Source organism: Fopius arisanus, unplaced genomic scaffold, assembly GCF_000806365.1.
Source record: "Fopius arisanus strain USDA-PBARC FA_bdor unplaced genomic scaffold, ASM80636v1 scaffold00066, whole genome shotgun sequence".
Taxonomy (NCBI): Eukaryota; Metazoa; Arthropoda; class Insecta; order Hymenoptera; family Braconidae; genus Fopius; species Fopius arisanus.
This window is the reverse complement of record NW_011887805.1, coordinates 165256-180840: the sequence shown is the minus strand read 5'-3', so window position 1 is coordinate 180840 and position 15585 is coordinate 165256. Positions and strand designations below refer to the sequence as shown.

The window sequence follows — 15585 nt, the reverse complement described above, 5'->3', positions numbered from 1 at the left end:
AGCTCCTCGATTGTCATGTTCTCCTGATACTTTTACAAAAATTTCGAATTTTTCACTTTCAGTGAAAATTTCAGTGAAGAGCTCCTCGATTGTCATGTTATCCTGATACTTTTGCAAAAATTTCGAATTTTTCACTTTCAGTGAAAATTTCAGTGAATAGCTCCTCGATTGTCATGTTCTCCTGATACTTTTTCAAAAATTTCGAATTTTTCACTTTCAGTGAAAATTTCAGTGAATAGCTCCTCGATTGTCATGTTACCCTGATACTTTTTCAAAAATTTCGAATTTTTCAATTGCAGTGAATACCTACCTACAGAAAAAATTGGAATTATTTAAAAAAAAAAAATGAATGACGGCGGGATCGAACCCGGGCCGTCGGCGTGCTAGTCGAGCACGTTACCACTAGGATAACGCACTATTGCAATTTTATAATTTCATTAGGAGTATATATTTTGCAAAAGTATCGTTTTAAAAAATTTCTAATTTTTCAATTTCACTGGATATCTTCTCGATTTTCAAAAATTCAGTTTTTAAACGATATTTCCATTGATTAGCCATTAACAAAAAATAAAAATTAGAATTATTTTGAAAAAAAAAAATTAATGATGCTGGTATCGAACCCGAGCGGTTCGCGTGCCAGTCAAGCGCGTTACCAACTAGACAACTCGCATATTATAAAAATATTATTTCATTAGTGGTATATCTTCAATACATTGAATTTTTTTTTCCATTGAAATTCCACAAGATGTGGTTTCCCCCTTCCGCACGTTCTACAGTCGGCTAAATTTCAGTTAAACAATTGAAAAACAAAAAGCATTCATACCGCAGAAAATAAAATTCACCCCGTCGACTTGATGAACACCCCAGCATTGCAATAAAAACTTGGTTAATAAAAAAAAAACACCCCAGCATTGCGTGTGGCGCCCTCCCTCTCTTGGGGTGCAGTACTACGATGCTACTGGGGTCGCTCAAACCCCCAGAACTGAGCCTCTACTTCAGTCAATCCTCTTTGCATCTCCCCTACAATCTCTCTTCTCTGGGTTCCCTGTGACATCGTCGGCAGTCGATCGGATAGTCCAGAGTATTCACTGAATTGCGGCTTACCTTTTACGGTAATCCCACCAAAACGATTAAAAAAAAATCAACGATCGCGATCAGTGAGTGTTGTAATGCTGTACCTGTGAAGAATCTATCCTCCTGATTATCAAAAGTAAGGAATTGCAATTGTCTTCGATTATTCAATGCAATTGAGTCTTCTCGCCAGGTGTTAACGATAAAGTGACGTCGATGATTTTGGGGTGCGCTAAGGAGTGAAACGAAAATAACCATGACGACATTTCTCCCTCTTCCCATTCATCATTAGTAATAATACTGTATCGAATATGTCGAGGTGCATCATCAATCGTCGTGTCTGATTCACGCCAAACAGAAACGACTTTTTTTGCCATTGTCATCGGATCGGACCATTAATGGACACAAGCTTTTTTTTGTGATTGTCATACGAAACTTGGAACGGTGTTTGGTAACACCGAGGGCGTCGGAAAGAAGCGTGGGTGAGCTGGTTCTCGACCGCACCTAGTGCACTTCTCGTCCATTCAAAATTCGAAATTATTCGTCAATATTATCCTCCACAACTTTCACCAAGATCCCTCCAAAAAACCATCTGCACACGTTTCCGTTACACTTTATTACATTTTTTCCTTCGGACATTGTTTTGCTCGTTATCTGACATTTCATTTCCTTTGTTTATTATCGGGTCAACCCTCATGAGAACCAAAACATCCGTTTTTTTTTTTCTAAACTACGACTTGGGGGTTGAATACGAGGATTTTTATTATTAAAGCTGTGAAATCTGTAAAGTAGCCGAAGTAATTCAGTGAGTGAATACAAGACCAAAATAGTTGGGAGGCATTCGAATTTTTATTTATCATCATTCAGTTTGTTCTAAGAATGAGAGCCGAGAAGTTCGAGGATAAGAAACATCTCAGTTGATAAGGGGAAAATTCTTCTTGATAAAACTTGCTTATATATGATGTACAAGGAAAGTTGAATCAGTGGGTGCCAAGAAAACTGAGTCAGTAATTTAATAATAGCAGGCAGAGTCAATAGCAGAGGCTGCAAAGCCTCCCAAACATCGCATATACGTGAAACGCGTCCCCAATTCTACAATGAGACAATATTTTTAGATAATAATATTCCAATTTCTGACACTGCTCTCCCAAAAAATTAATCATTTGCCTTTCAGGGACTATGGGCAGCTTACCGATCTCCCTGGCGATATCCCTGGTGATATGCGCCCTTGGAGTTGCCAGCGATTACTCCAGCTCGGAGTCATCAGGATCCAATCCATGTTTTAGTAAATTAAAATGTCATGAGTGCATACGGACCTCCACGTGCGCTTGGTGTGCACAACCAGTAAGTCGTCCTTTATTGCTGTGATAGCAAATTAATTTTAGAAATTACACATTCCCCATTATTTTTGTATTTCTCATTGACCCAGAATTTCGCGGAGAACCGTTGCTTCCGGCCGAACCAGAATCCGAAGATCCTCGAGGCTTGCAGCGAGGAGTTCACGATAAACCCGGACAACGTCTTCAGCATGATCCGGTACAAGAACCTGACAAAAGGTGGTTTTATAACGAGTGGAGGTTCGATGAGCGGTGGTTCAATCTCAGAATCCGGCTCCTGGTCTTCCTCTTCCTCTTCCTCTTCCTCTTCCTCTTCCTCCTCATCTTCCTCATCCTCATCCTCATCTTCGAAACAAGAAGCAGTGCAGCTCTGGCCCCAAGAAGTAAACCTAAAACTGCGTATAAACGAAGCCTACAGAATGACTTTCTCATACTCTCAAGCGGAGGATTACCCAGTGGACCTCTACTACTTGATGGACCTCTCAAAATCCATGGAGGACGATCAGAAGAAGCTTTCCGCGCTGGGGCAGCTGTTGGTCTCGGAAATGAGTAAAATAACGAGCAACTTTCGTCTGGGCTTTGGAAGTTTCGTGGACAAAGTGGTGATGCCCTACGTGAACACAATGCCCAAGTCGTTGCTAGCCCCCTGCAAGGATTGTGCAGCGCCCTATGGTTATAGGAATGTGATGACCCTCTCCACAGACACAAGTGCCTTCGCGAGCCTCGTGAGCAACGCCGAGGTGTCAGGGAATCTGGACGCACCAGAAGGCGGTTTCGATGCGATAATGCAGGCAATCGTTTGCAGAAGAGAAATTGGTTGGAGAGAGAAGGCCAGAAGACTCCTTGTGTTCTCCACTGATGCTGGTTTTCACTACGCAGGTGATGGCAAGCTAGGTGGCATCATAAAACCGAACGACGGTGAGTGCCACCTTGATCGCACTGGCCTATACACCCACTCCTCCCTCCAGGACTATCCCAGCATCTCTCAGATAAATCTCAAGGTCAAGCAAAACGCCATCAACATCATTTGGGCAGTCACAGAGGAACAGATAGGAATCTACAAAAGACTCACAAAACACGTCGAAGGCTCGTTCGCTGGAAAACTTTTAAACGACTCCAGTAATATCGTATCGTTGATTCGAGAGCAGTACGACAAGATCTCGAGCTCTGTAGAGATGAAAGACACTGCGAGCAGTATGATAAAAGTGAGGTATTACTCCAAGTGCCTCGGAGGGCCTGAGATTGAGACTTCCAAGTGCGATGGCCTCAAGGTTGGCAACGTCGTGCAATTCACTGCAGTGATTGAGGTGGTGGCCTGTCCAGCCAATAGGACCCAGTGGAAGCAGACGTTTGAGATTTATCCAGTGGGTATCAACGAAACACTTACAGTCAACCTGGAGATGATTTGTGACTGTGAGTGCGAGCATTCAGGAGCCATGTACCAGCCACAATCACCATCGTGCAATGGAAGGGGTACCCTCGCCTGCGGCATTTGTGATTGCGATGATGGAGTGTTTGGGAATGCTTGTCAGTGCTCGAAGCACGATAATACTCCTCATTACGTCAACGAAACGAATGCCTGCAGACCTGATGATTCCAAGCCTGATTGCTCGGGTAGGGGTGACTGCGAGTGTGGCCAGTGCATTTGTCACAGACGAGGTGACTCTGGGGAGGTTTTCTCAGGTCGTTATTGCGAGTGTGATAATTTCTCTTGCGAGAGGAACAAGGGAATTCTCTGTTCTGGCCATGGCAGGTGTGAATGTGGCAATTGTGCCTGCGATCCTGGATGGGAGGGCGACAGCTGCAGCTGCAAGACTTCCAAGGAGACGTGCATGGCACCAAATTCTGGAAAGTATTGCTCTGATCATGGGGATTGCATTTGCGGTGAGTGCAAGTGTCATCAGGAGGGGGATATCAGGTACTCTGGCAAGTACTGCAACAAATGCCCCTCGTGTGCCAGCTTGTGCGAGGAGCTCAGACCCTGTGTTCAGTGTGTCGTCCATGAGACTGGAAATATGACGAAGGAGGAGTGTTACAACGTGTGCAATATCACCAAGGGGTACAAGAATATTTATGGGGTTGAGACCGTGCAGATTGATATTGATAAGGACGAGGAGGCCTGCATGTTCGTCGATGAACAGGACTGTAAGAACCATTTCAAGTATTATTATAATGAGGAGAATTGTTTGATTATTGAGGCGCAAAAGGAGAGGGAGTGCCCTCCCACTATTTTTGTCCCTGGCATTATTCTTGGGGTGATTGCTGCCATTGTTTTCATTGGTCTGGCTTTTCTGCTGCTATGGAAAATGGTTACTACTATTCATGATAGGAGGGAGTTCGCCAAGTTTGAGAAGGAGAGGATGATGGCCAAGTGGGACACGGGGGAGAATCCAATTTACAAGCAAGCCACATCGACATTTAAAAATCCTACCTACGCTGGTAAATGAAGAATGAGTGAGTCTATTAAATAATGAATCTAAGATGAACAATTGGATTATTATCCAGTTCGAGTGAAAAATGTTTTACTCTGTGACGAGTCTCTATGCGAATGTTAGTCTTGTATTACGAAAAGAAACGAAACAAAAATACTATTTAAATATTAAAATGATTAATCTAACTAACGTAATTAATAGGGGCAATGAATTTTTATTTTTACGTTTATTATTGTACTGCCATATTACTTAGACTGCGGTTAAGTCTATGGGGTATGAGAGCCAGATCGGAAGAAATAGATTTCTTTGTCAGGGCACAGGATATTTGGTTCTCACTTAATTATTAGTTATTTAATCTCTCTTAATTGTTAAGACAGCTCTTCGATTATTTTGTGCCGTGACTCTTCTCGTTTTATTGAACAGGAAGTGCCTTCTACGATACACTAGGTAATTGTTAATCATATTGAGTGATTTTTTAAAAGGATTATTCGCACATGGTTTTGAGAATATTGCGATGACCCAACAACCGCATTTTTCTCGTATTGTTCATCAGCATTTGACTGATCAATAACAAATAACTGTGCAATCCAAATTATATCTTCCGAAATAATGTATTCTAGGGATAACTATCATGCAACTTCCAAATTCATCGTCATTATTTAGAATTAATTGTATTTTTCAAAGAAACATCATCAAAACATGCATTTTATGGCGTTTTAATTTTATACTCTACAAACTCTTAACTATTTGTCTTTTTTTACTGAACAATTGTCCAATCGATGCCAATATTTGTCAATTGACCCCGAGACTTTGAAAAATGATGTCCGTATTACGATATCTACAACTTGTTGATTGTAAATGAAAACCCAAGAGAGTGCGATCAAAAATTCATTGCGAAATAGTGCGTGAATTCTGGCAACTCCCGCATAATTTGATCTCTCGATGGAGATTACGTGGAAAAATATATTTATATTAACAGTACACAAATTGCTTATATTTATTTCATCCATGTAAAATGAATTTTCAAAGGCAGGAAATGGAACGAAAAATAGCGGAGATTTTTTTTTCAATTCTTTTATTGACATGGGAGATGTTACATGGACGTATGATGGAATGCACGTTATTAAAGATCGACAATACCTCGTCAACTAAATTCAATAAAAAAAAATGAATAGAGTCATCTCAGAACTCTAACAACGCAGGGTAAAAATGATGTCATGCCATTTATGATGTACAGTCCCTTTGACTTGAATAATTTTTTAATACAAAATTCTATAGTCACCTAACTGTCCTCGTATCTCGGTAGAAAACAACAGAAAGTGTCAACCATACTAATAAAAATGGTGCAACTGTCCCCTGTGTTTTCAGGGAGGGAACAAAAAATGTTTCTCTCTTATTCTATCGGTGTACATATTTTTAAGATCATTACAACCATTCGTATCAACATGAATAGCATCGTTCGCCAATTTGTCTCGATAACTTCATGAATTAAAATAATACCGATCATATAAATTGTCTATTACCTATTGCTCCAGACAAATAATTCGTTCCAATGAATGATTATTCCTCCCGAGTTGAATCACAATGAATGAAAATTAATGACAAATCGAACACAGGCAGTTTCATCTACTATTTCATACAAAATATCGCTTGAGTACCGTTTTACCATTTTTATTTCTTCTTATTTAGCATAAAATGCAGACATGGATAGCATTGAGATATTCCATTGCAAAAGTTCACTCTCCTCAATGACTAATTGGCAACGACTCTAATTATCTCATAAATTTATTGTTCTGAACTTTGATTAACCGTTCAAAGAAGGAATTTTTACAACGCAACACTCAAGGGAAGCCTTAAAATTATAGAAAATAAATGTCATAAGTAACTAACGTATCGAATTCAAATAAATACTGGAAGTTTACGCGGAGTAGCTTTTATCTAGACTGAGATTCCAGATGATTTTCGGGGGGTTGACTGGGTAAATATTTACTAGTCAATTATTCTATGCGTCTTCATATCATAGAAAAATACACGAAATAATTCGCCGATTGACCTCAATAACTCTCGCGTCCAATGAGTTTTCTTCGAGCCCATTTTTTTCTTTTTCTCTAGCATCTCCTATACACAAAACAAAAAAAATAAATCAAAGAAAAAAAACCCATCGCAACTCAACGTAAATCTACGTGTCATTTGGTGCGAATCAATGATAGATACATATGCAATAATTCTAATATAATAGCTGCTCTCGTGTCACTTTCTCTCGAAAATCTAACACTAACTCATATAATATATTCTATATATATTCAATGATTCAATATATTAAATAGTCCTTTATTATTAATTATTCTACTCTAGTAATGGCGTGCCAAAGTAAATAATCAAGAAAATTAAATAGTAATAGTAAATGGATAATCGACGTAAGCGTGTTCTCACAGAAAAAGCAACACCCAGCGACACTCAGTTAACGAATGAATATTAATTTGCTGTTGCTCTCTCTTTCTCTGATCAATATTAAAAGTCTTGTATTACTCCAATCGCGAGATTTTTATAAAAAAAGTAAAGAAAACATTACGCCATGACTTGCGGATCGAACCAGCGACGTGTATTCTCGGCAATTTGTCATTAATTTATTTCTGAATTTCTGGGACACGTCACAGCTTTCGTCCTCGTCCAGTTGAAAATTCGTATTAATTATTACAAATTCAATATTAATAGCAGTTAATAGAATCTTTAGTGTATTAAATTTTTTATATTTATCCCGAGCACTTCAATTACGACATTGACCATTTCGCCTCACCAATAGTCGAACAGAATAGAGGAAATAATTTAACTTCAGTCGAGGAGCCAGACTGCCAAGCCAACTCATTTTTTTAACTTTCATAGTCAATAGGAAAAACGTAACGCGTGTTACCCTGTTTAAGCTAATTAATCTAGGCCGAATAAAATCGAAAAAATCGGTTTGAAATAATTAATGCACAAGCATACAGCCTTAATTATCCATTCCAATCAGGTAAATACGATATTTTTCATGACTGGAATGAGTGATTAATCTGGACGATGATTATAATTTTAAGGCTTCGAAAAAAAGCATCCGGTGATGCGATAATATTCTCTAATACGACTTTAGCTCTCACGAATTATTCTCCCTCTGTAAATAGCCCACTAAGAAAAAAACATCTAATGCCTTTGGGTTTTATAACTAACGAAATTAAATTTTGTGGGTAAATGGTGGATGGACTATCGTTACGATTGTTAATGAAAAATAAACAGTCAATAAACTGTTGTTTTTCGTTAGACAAAATATCTGTTGAGTCGTTGATGAACGATATGTCGTGACAATTTCGAGTTTATAATAGTCTTGAATCATTTTCTCTCGTAAATCGTGAGATTCTGAATTTCAGTCAATTTGGTGATCAAACGTATAAAACCCGAAAATAAAGGAAAAATTCTAATTGGCAGTAAGAAGTGGACATTGCGCCCGGCGCAAGGTGTAGTATTTTTTAATAATTAGCTGCAGTATCGGCAGGTAAGAATGCTTCCCATTCTTGGGCATGAACTCGCGTTGAAGTCTTGGACTTCAACTCACTGGGTTTTTAGTATTTTTTTTTTGTCATTCATTAGACGTACGTCGCCATCGTACCAGCTTGGAGAGATGGAGTTCCATCGGGGCGATTCTTTGGTCCGTACTGCCCGATAAATGATCCATCTTCCGTGAAACGCCCTGTGGAGGTAATGTTTTATCCAAAAATTACAATTATCCTCGATTTTCCATTTGGAAACGTCTAAACTTCTCGATTTCCCATCAATTCACTCCTCCAATCACTCATTATTCAATATCCAATCATTCGATAATTATTCCCATGAGACATGATGAAATGAAAAAAATGAATAAAATGCAACACGTCGATTTTTTAGAAGATCATTCAAAAAAATTTCCTGTCCCTCAAATTTCGAGATATTCATTAAAACCCGATGGATACTGAAAATTCACTTGAATAATTCAACGGCTGATTTTATTAACTCGGCAACTTTACTCTCGTAATTTATAGGAACTGGAGTCTGATCTCCAGAATTTTATTTTCCTTGTCACCTACCTCAAACCAACGTAGCGAATGCCTGAGAATTGGGCTCCGGCTTCTTCTGCCTCCCGTACTGACCAATGAACGATCCATCTTCATTCATGCCCTCTGTTACATTACAACGTAACGAAAAAAAAAACAAAAACGTAAACAAAAACAATAACGGATGAATAAAAATGAGATGATATCCACAAGTATACGTCATTGACCTGCGCTCTTAAAAAAAAAATCGAAATCCAAGAGAATAGCTTGGAGATAGGGCAGGTACTGCCTTTTAGATTTTTTCTGCGCGTGTCATGACGTCATAGCGAATACAATGATAATACAATGATAAAAGGGATGATGATGAGTGTAAACCAAAGAACAAGGGTGATACGTTATCTGAGACAATCTCTAGACTAAGTGCGTGGGGCTTCTGCACTATTTAAAAAAAAAAAACCTACCCCAGAAAGCAAATAGTGAATTCAGAATGGAAATTGGATGAAGACTCACCAGTGTCACCCTCGCCATACTCAGCCATGGAGTCAGTGTCCGATTCCGGATGTTTTCCATCCTGATGAGACGATGACGCGACAGAGGTACGGCCCCCAGCCGATTTCGTGTCCAGGGGCTGTGAATATTCATGGAATCCACCCTCGTCTGGGTAGTCACCCCTTCCAGCTGCCAATTCGCGTTCGTGCACGGCATATTTCCCACCACGATTGCGTTTTATCACGCACACAATAATCAGCACCATTAAGAGGAATGCTATAGCCAGCATCATACCAATAAACCAGCCAGCAGTAGCGACATTCTCTTTGGGCTGAATGATAGGTCCCTCGCTGCTGGTCTCGACAAGCTGCCACTTGCTGGGTGTCATGTACTTTCCATCGACTGCCACGACATTCATCTCATAGGTTTCCCCACTGCGTAGCCCTTTGATCTCTATCTCATTGCTCAGTAGTTGTGGCTCTGTGCGATCCTCAACCGCCTGATTCTGCAATTTATAATTAACGAAGAAGCTGCTGCCAGGATATCCAGCCCTGTCAGGCAGCCAGACAACCTTGACATTGGCAAGTCCATTCTCCTTGGGTATCGTTTCCCACCTGAACGTGGGTACATCAGGTTTCTTGGACTCCCTGGTGCTCTCCTCCACATAAAAATCCACACCCTCTCCAGCATTGGTAGTCGCCCTGACGTGAATACGATATTTCGTGTCGTGATTGAGTCCAGCGATTTTAGCAGAGTCAGCATCAGGCTGGAGTACCCTGGGTTGTCGTTCGACAAGAGCTCCCACCTCAGTTCCATTGATTGTTTCGTAATAAATTCTGTACCCAGTGAGTCGTCCATTGGGCTCAGCAGGCTTGGTCCACCTCAGCATCATTGCACTGGAGCCCATGGGATAGGCATCGAGACTGAGAATAGTCCCAGGAACTCCTTCAGGTGTATCAAAGCTCAGAGTCTCAGAGGGTGGACCATTGAACCTCCCATTGAACACAAACATCCTCACAAAGTTCTTACTGAACGGCACGAACTTGTCGATAATAGCGCGAGTACCAGTAGCCCCCTCGAGCGTAATCTCCCTCATGCCATCCTCCCCATCCCGCTCCGTCCACGTCTGCACCTTGTAGCCTTTCAACTCCCCTTTAACCGATTCCAGAGGTACGCGAGACCACGACAATACAGCAGTGGTACTGGATTTCACCTCTTCCACCGTAAAATTACCCGGTGCTGTCGTCGGCTGGTCCTCACCAGAGTAACCAATCACAATTTCAGGCACCACCCTGGACTCACCCATCTCATTCTGCGCCACCACCTTGATCTGATACCTCTGATACGTCGGCTGATTATCCACTTCAAACCTATTGACCTTCCAATTCCATACATCAACTCTCTGCCATTCCTCCCCAGGTATATCCCTCCTGTAGAAGACCTTGTACATGAATCCAGGCGCATGATGTTCCACTTGAGGCATCACTGTCCAACTGACGACGAGATTCTGGGGTGTTGTGCCATTACCCATGACATTGGATGGATTTTTATGGGGGAAATCAGGTTGAGTCCTGCAGACCGTTGAGTGAGCTGAGGGAATCGAGGCACCAATTTTGTTCCAGGCGATGATTCTGAAGGTGTAATTTGCCCAGGGGGACATGGGAATGGTGGAGGTTCTGTCAATGGCTGAGATATTCTCCCACACTGTTTCCCAGGCGTCTGGAGTAAAAGATGTATTGTACTGCAGAGTATAACGCAAGATGGGGGCTTGATTGTCCTTCCTTGGTTGCCAGGATAATCTTGCATGGCGCTCATAACACTCGTTGCTCGTGAGGACTGGTGCATCAGGCACGTCTTGAACCACCAGAGTAGCCTGCGCCTTCTGCTCATCGATCTCGGTTTTCGCTAGGCACGAATAAATTCCAGAGTCCGACTCAGTCGTTTTCGATATTGAGAGAGAAAAGTCATTGGTCACCACGAGTCTGGGCTCGTTCTCGGTGTCAATTACTTCGTCATCCTTAAGCCAATCGATCTGCAGTGTGAGTGATGAGTCAGCCACTGCATTACACCGGAATGTCGCTGTGTCTCCAGCAGCAACTTCGTAGTCTTCAGGTTTCTGAGTGATTCGCGTGTGCTCCTTCACAACTAGATTCGCCGATGCATCCACCTTTCCAAATTTATTGGCCGCGTGACAGGTGTACGTCCCAGCATCCCTGAAGTCCACGTTAATGATCTCCAAGTCTCCAGTATTCAGGATCCTGAATTTTCCTTCACCCACCTCTTGACTTCCCTTTCTCCACGTGATGGTGGGTTTTGGCGCCCCGAAGACTCTACATGTCATTGTGACTGTGGTGCCATCTACTGTGGCTTCGTTCATCGGTGGCTGCGTTATCTCAGGCTCAAGTGCCAGAACATTCACGTACACATCCTTGTAGACATATCCAAGGGAATTAGTGGCATTGCAACCGTAATTTCCAGTGTCCTTTTTAGTCACTCCTTCGATAACAATTCTCGTACCAGCGACTCTGCGACGAGGATTGTAAGGTGCCTGTGAAATCGGTTTCCCATTGTGAATCCATTCAATTTTTGGTGTGGGAACTCCAGACGCCTCACACTGAAAATTCACGGTCTCATCCTCAGCGGCTGTCTGAATCTCAGGCTGTACGGTGAAGAAGGGTACAGCCACGACTGTCAAGTCAATCGAGTGACTAGCCTTTTTTCCAACGCCATTGCTAACGTCACAAGTGTATTTTCCCTGATCGTGAAAATCCACATGTTTAATTATAAGGGATTTGCCGTAGTTGCCATGTGTAACTCGATCGTTCGGCTTTATTCGCGATCCATTCTGCCTCCAGACAGTCTCAGGTAGGGGTGTACCACCGAAGATGCAGAAGAGCTCCACTTTTTTCCCCCTGAGTGCCACTTCACTTGATTTCGAGAGGTATTGTGCGACCGGTGGGTGTTTTTTCAGTATCGCCAAGGGCCCGTTTGGTATCACGTTGAGAAGAAATCGATTCCCCACTTTGTATTCTTTTCGATACACCGAGGAAATTGAACACGCATAGTAAAAGTCATCGGAGGCATCGTCTCGAGTGACGTTTGAGAACCAGAGGTTTCCCTCAGGGTCCAGTGTCATGCGGGAGTTGTTGATGGATTTTATTATACCCGCGGCGTCCTGAATCAACCAGTAGACGTTTGGCTTTGGCCAGCCCTCGGGTGGTTTGCATGTCAGCTTGAAGGGCGATCCTTCCTGGGCCGTCAGGGTCATCGGGTCCTCGTCCTTGAAGGAGTTTAATTCCGCTTTTCGAGCGAATACTGAATTCGAGGTGGCTATACCCCATTGATTCTCAGCAAAACACTGGTATTGGCCGAGATCTTCGTCACGTGGTCGTGAAATCACCAGGGTACCTCGACCTGGCTGTTGCGTTATCCGGTCCTCGTGCTGCTGGATGTCGAATTCTTCACCGTTTTTTATCCAACGGTAGCTATTCAGGAATTCCAATAATTTATCTCATCGATTTATTTTTATGTCACGACATAACATAACATATCGCATAATTGCATAAAAAATTTCGGGAAACATATTTCTTATTGACGATTTGTAAAAAAATAATTGGCGTACCATCGACTGTCTTTTCTTCATTTCAAAGATTTTTCTGAGTTTGAAAATGAGGCTACATTTAATCGGACTCGAATGGTGCGTTCATGCAGTTATTAACAGATACGTCTGCCTTCAATATACCAGGATTTTAAAAGAGTGGGGTGTAGTAATTTTATGGGCCCCCGGGGTCCAGGAGGGGGAGTATATGAGGTCATACAACTGATTAATCCCAGTTGTCTTACTGCACATCTCCAGCCAACTCGAACGAGCATTCAACTGCATTAACCAGCCCGATTCAAATTATGACTGATGATGGTGAAATAAAGGAAATGGACTTACGTCGGTGCTGGCTCGCCTTCCGCCTCGCACTCAATTAGAAAAGGTCTGTCGTTCTCATTCTGATTGGCCTGGGCCACTTGAAAGAGGAGCTCATCAGTCGGTGGTTGTTTCGATATCCTCGGTGGAGATTGAACTAAATTTCAAGAGCCATTGTAATACATTCCTAAGAAAAGTCTTAATTTCTACACCAAACAATTAATTCTGTCTATAAAAAGGCACTCAAGGAGATAATGACAGTGATGAGATATTAATCATGATAAAACAGTGGCAAGGTTTCGTTATAAAAAATATCATTGATAAAAAATTTATTGAGAATCAAACGATTAATGATTGAGCGATGGAACGATTTTTTAATGATTAACAATTAAACAGTCAATGAGCTAGGTGATTCATAGCAACATTAAATGAGTCTAATGAATTGTTTTGGAGAATAATGATACGAAGAAAGCAAAAAATTGTTAATAAAATCTAATTGTCTGTCACCAAGTCTCATCACCTTGGAAATACACCGCAAATTGAACTATAAAACCCAGAAAAAAAAAACAAAATTGCCATTAAAATATGTACCAGGCGCATATTGTTAATGTAATTTCCCATTCACCCAATTATTTAAACTGTAAAAAAAAAATCAAATCGAGATATTTCTCTTTTTCATTCGCATCTCTCACGATCATTTAAATGACATAAATTAAATTCAAGTTTATCCACTCACTTGAGGCAGACGCGTATAGCGCTGATGCCACAACAATAAATAATGAACACCTCATGGTCATGGTTTCTGGGATTGCTCTGCAACAACACAATAACAAATAATTCTTCACTTGAACATGAACGATTGATCGTTGAATATCACACACAGAAAATCCCCTCGCGGTTCTCCTCTTCGCCTCCCACCCATGCCCTTCGATTAAACATTTCTTCGCATTTTCATTTCCTTTCTTCAAACCTTCCAGATAATTGTTTCGGCCAGTCGGTTGCCCCTGGAAACGGCTCCAGATACTATTCAGTACACGTAAGCAAATTGCAAAGAATACTATCCCGGAGTAAACTGAGATAAATTGAATTTTTCCTCTCTCCAATTTCGACATAACTATACCAACGAATTTCAACCGCAAATATCACAAAATTTACTGAATAAATGATAAAATACGAAAGGACCTTTTTAACTCGATAATTAAATCACATCCAAAAAAGATGCTGCTGACAGAAAAAATATTTGAGTGATTACCGAAACCCACCCCAAATAAATTCAACCGCAATGATAAAAACTGTTCCTTGAAAAATAATCCAGATCTCGTACAATAATCTCGGTCATCATCCAATGAATTCCCCGATATCCCATTGACAATTGCGATCCATATAATACATAATATCCACATAGATTGTGTAATTGAGTGTCGCACGCGCACAACGAAACAGGTAGTCCCCGGATGATATCACCATACAAGAAATATGACAGCACCAGCCGAAAATAGGAATTACACCCTGAGTGCTCCAAACCCGATCATGAGTTCATCCCTCGTCAACCACAAGAAGAAGCCAAATGAAATGAAAATCCGAGGGATTGATTGAGGGCTTGGCGAATAGAACGGGCACACCCGAAGGGGAAGCATTGATCGACCCCACTTGTCACAATTCACCCTCTACAACCCCTAGAAGAAAATTAAAATAATTAACAACTCCGTGATCATCACTCACCGTATTTTCGCTAATTAATATCCTCTAATAAAAAACTAAAACACTCGAGTGTCAGTTCATCACCAGGGCATTGTGAAAAAACCACTGTCTCGCCATTCAATACCGTACGGTATCCCGTACTACATCTACATGAACAGTACTTGTTCGTGAGGGAACGCCATGCAGGCGCCGATTTTATGATTCTCCCCCACTCCCGTGAAAAAGAGAGATCTCATTGGTCGAGAGGATGCACAGCCATAATTCTTCATTCAAAACGTCCGATACTATTTCGAACGAGCCCTGATCAGACCTGGCAAACAATATTAGTCGGCAATCTGTAAAAATCATAAATTAGGATACATGTGTTTTTTTTTATCAATTTTTCCAGCGCATCGGTCTCGTAGAGGTGACACCCTCGGGGAAAAATATATGATTGATGAATTATATATTGATTTTTTTTTTATTTCATCGATTTCACGGAATTTTTTTTTACCTGTCAATGGGATTTTTGGGGGATGATTCAAGAATTCGGGAAAGTGCGCTCTTTCGAGGGGAAATTCGATAGGTGAGTGGAGTTT

At 41.2% G+C, this 15585-nt stretch overlaps 2 protein-coding genes across 4 annotated transcripts; one reads left to right on the top strand and one right to left on the bottom strand.

The window, feature by feature from the left end:
• The first annotated feature begins 1051 nt into the window (after nt 1-1051).
• mys (myospheroid) lies at nt 1052-5617 on the top strand. Of its 2 annotated transcripts, none has more exons than XM_011309313.1 (3): nt 1052-1210; nt 2246-2415; nt 2501-5617. In XM_011309313.1, exons 2-3 carry the CDS (start codon nt 2251-2253, stop codon nt 4853-4855), a joined length of 2520 nt encoding a protein of 839 aa, XP_011307615.1. In that variant the 5' UTR covers nt 1052-1210; nt 2246-2250; the 3' UTR covers nt 4856-5617. The 2 variants fall into 2 exon arrangements, with proteins under 2 accessions (XP_011307615.1, XP_011307616.1); XM_011309314.1 differs by lacking the exon at nt 1052-1210 and adding an exon at nt 1321-1553.
• Nucleotides 5196-15142, bottom strand: Nrg (Neuroglian). 2 transcript variants are annotated; one of them, XM_011309315.1, is made up of 7 exons: nt 15029-15142; nt 14043-14119; nt 13827-13850; nt 13331-13463; nt 9412-12875; nt 8935-9027; nt 5196-8561 (listed from the first exon to the last, which is right to left on the bottom strand). In XM_011309315.1, exons 2-6 carry the CDS (start codon nt 14101-14103, stop codon nt 8936-8938), a joined length of 3774 nt encoding a protein of 1257 aa, XP_011307617.1. In that variant the 5' UTR covers nt 14104-14119; nt 15029-15142; the 3' UTR covers nt 5196-8561; nt 8935. The 2 variants fall into 2 exon arrangements, with proteins under 2 accessions (XP_011307617.1, XP_011307618.1); XM_011309316.1 differs by lacking the exon at nt 13827-13850.
• Nucleotides 15143-15585: the final 443 nt, after the last annotated feature.

Excerpts from the sequence above, each read along its gene's own strand:
- Nrg (XM_011309315.1), bottom strand. The coding sequence starts at position 14,103 with ATGACCATGAGGTGTTCATTATTTATTGTTGTGGCATCAGCGCTATAC. Across the intron at positions 12,876-13,330 it reads GAAGGCGAGCCAGCACCGAC|CTACCGTTGGATAAAAAACG; the intron begins GTAAGTCCATTT and ends ATTCCTGAATAG. Across the intron at positions 9,028-9,411 it reads GTATGGCGAGGGTGACACTG|AGGGCATGAATGAAGATGGA; the intron begins GTGAGTCTTCAT and ends GTAATGTAACAG.
- mys (XM_011309313.1), top strand. The coding sequence starts at position 2,251 with ATGGGCAGCTTACCGATCTCCCTGGCGATATCCCTGGTGATATGCGCC. Across the intron at positions 2,416-2,500 it reads GCGCTTGGTGTGCACAACCA|AATTTCGCGGAGAACCGTTG; the intron begins GTAAGTCGTCCT and ends TCATTGACCCAG.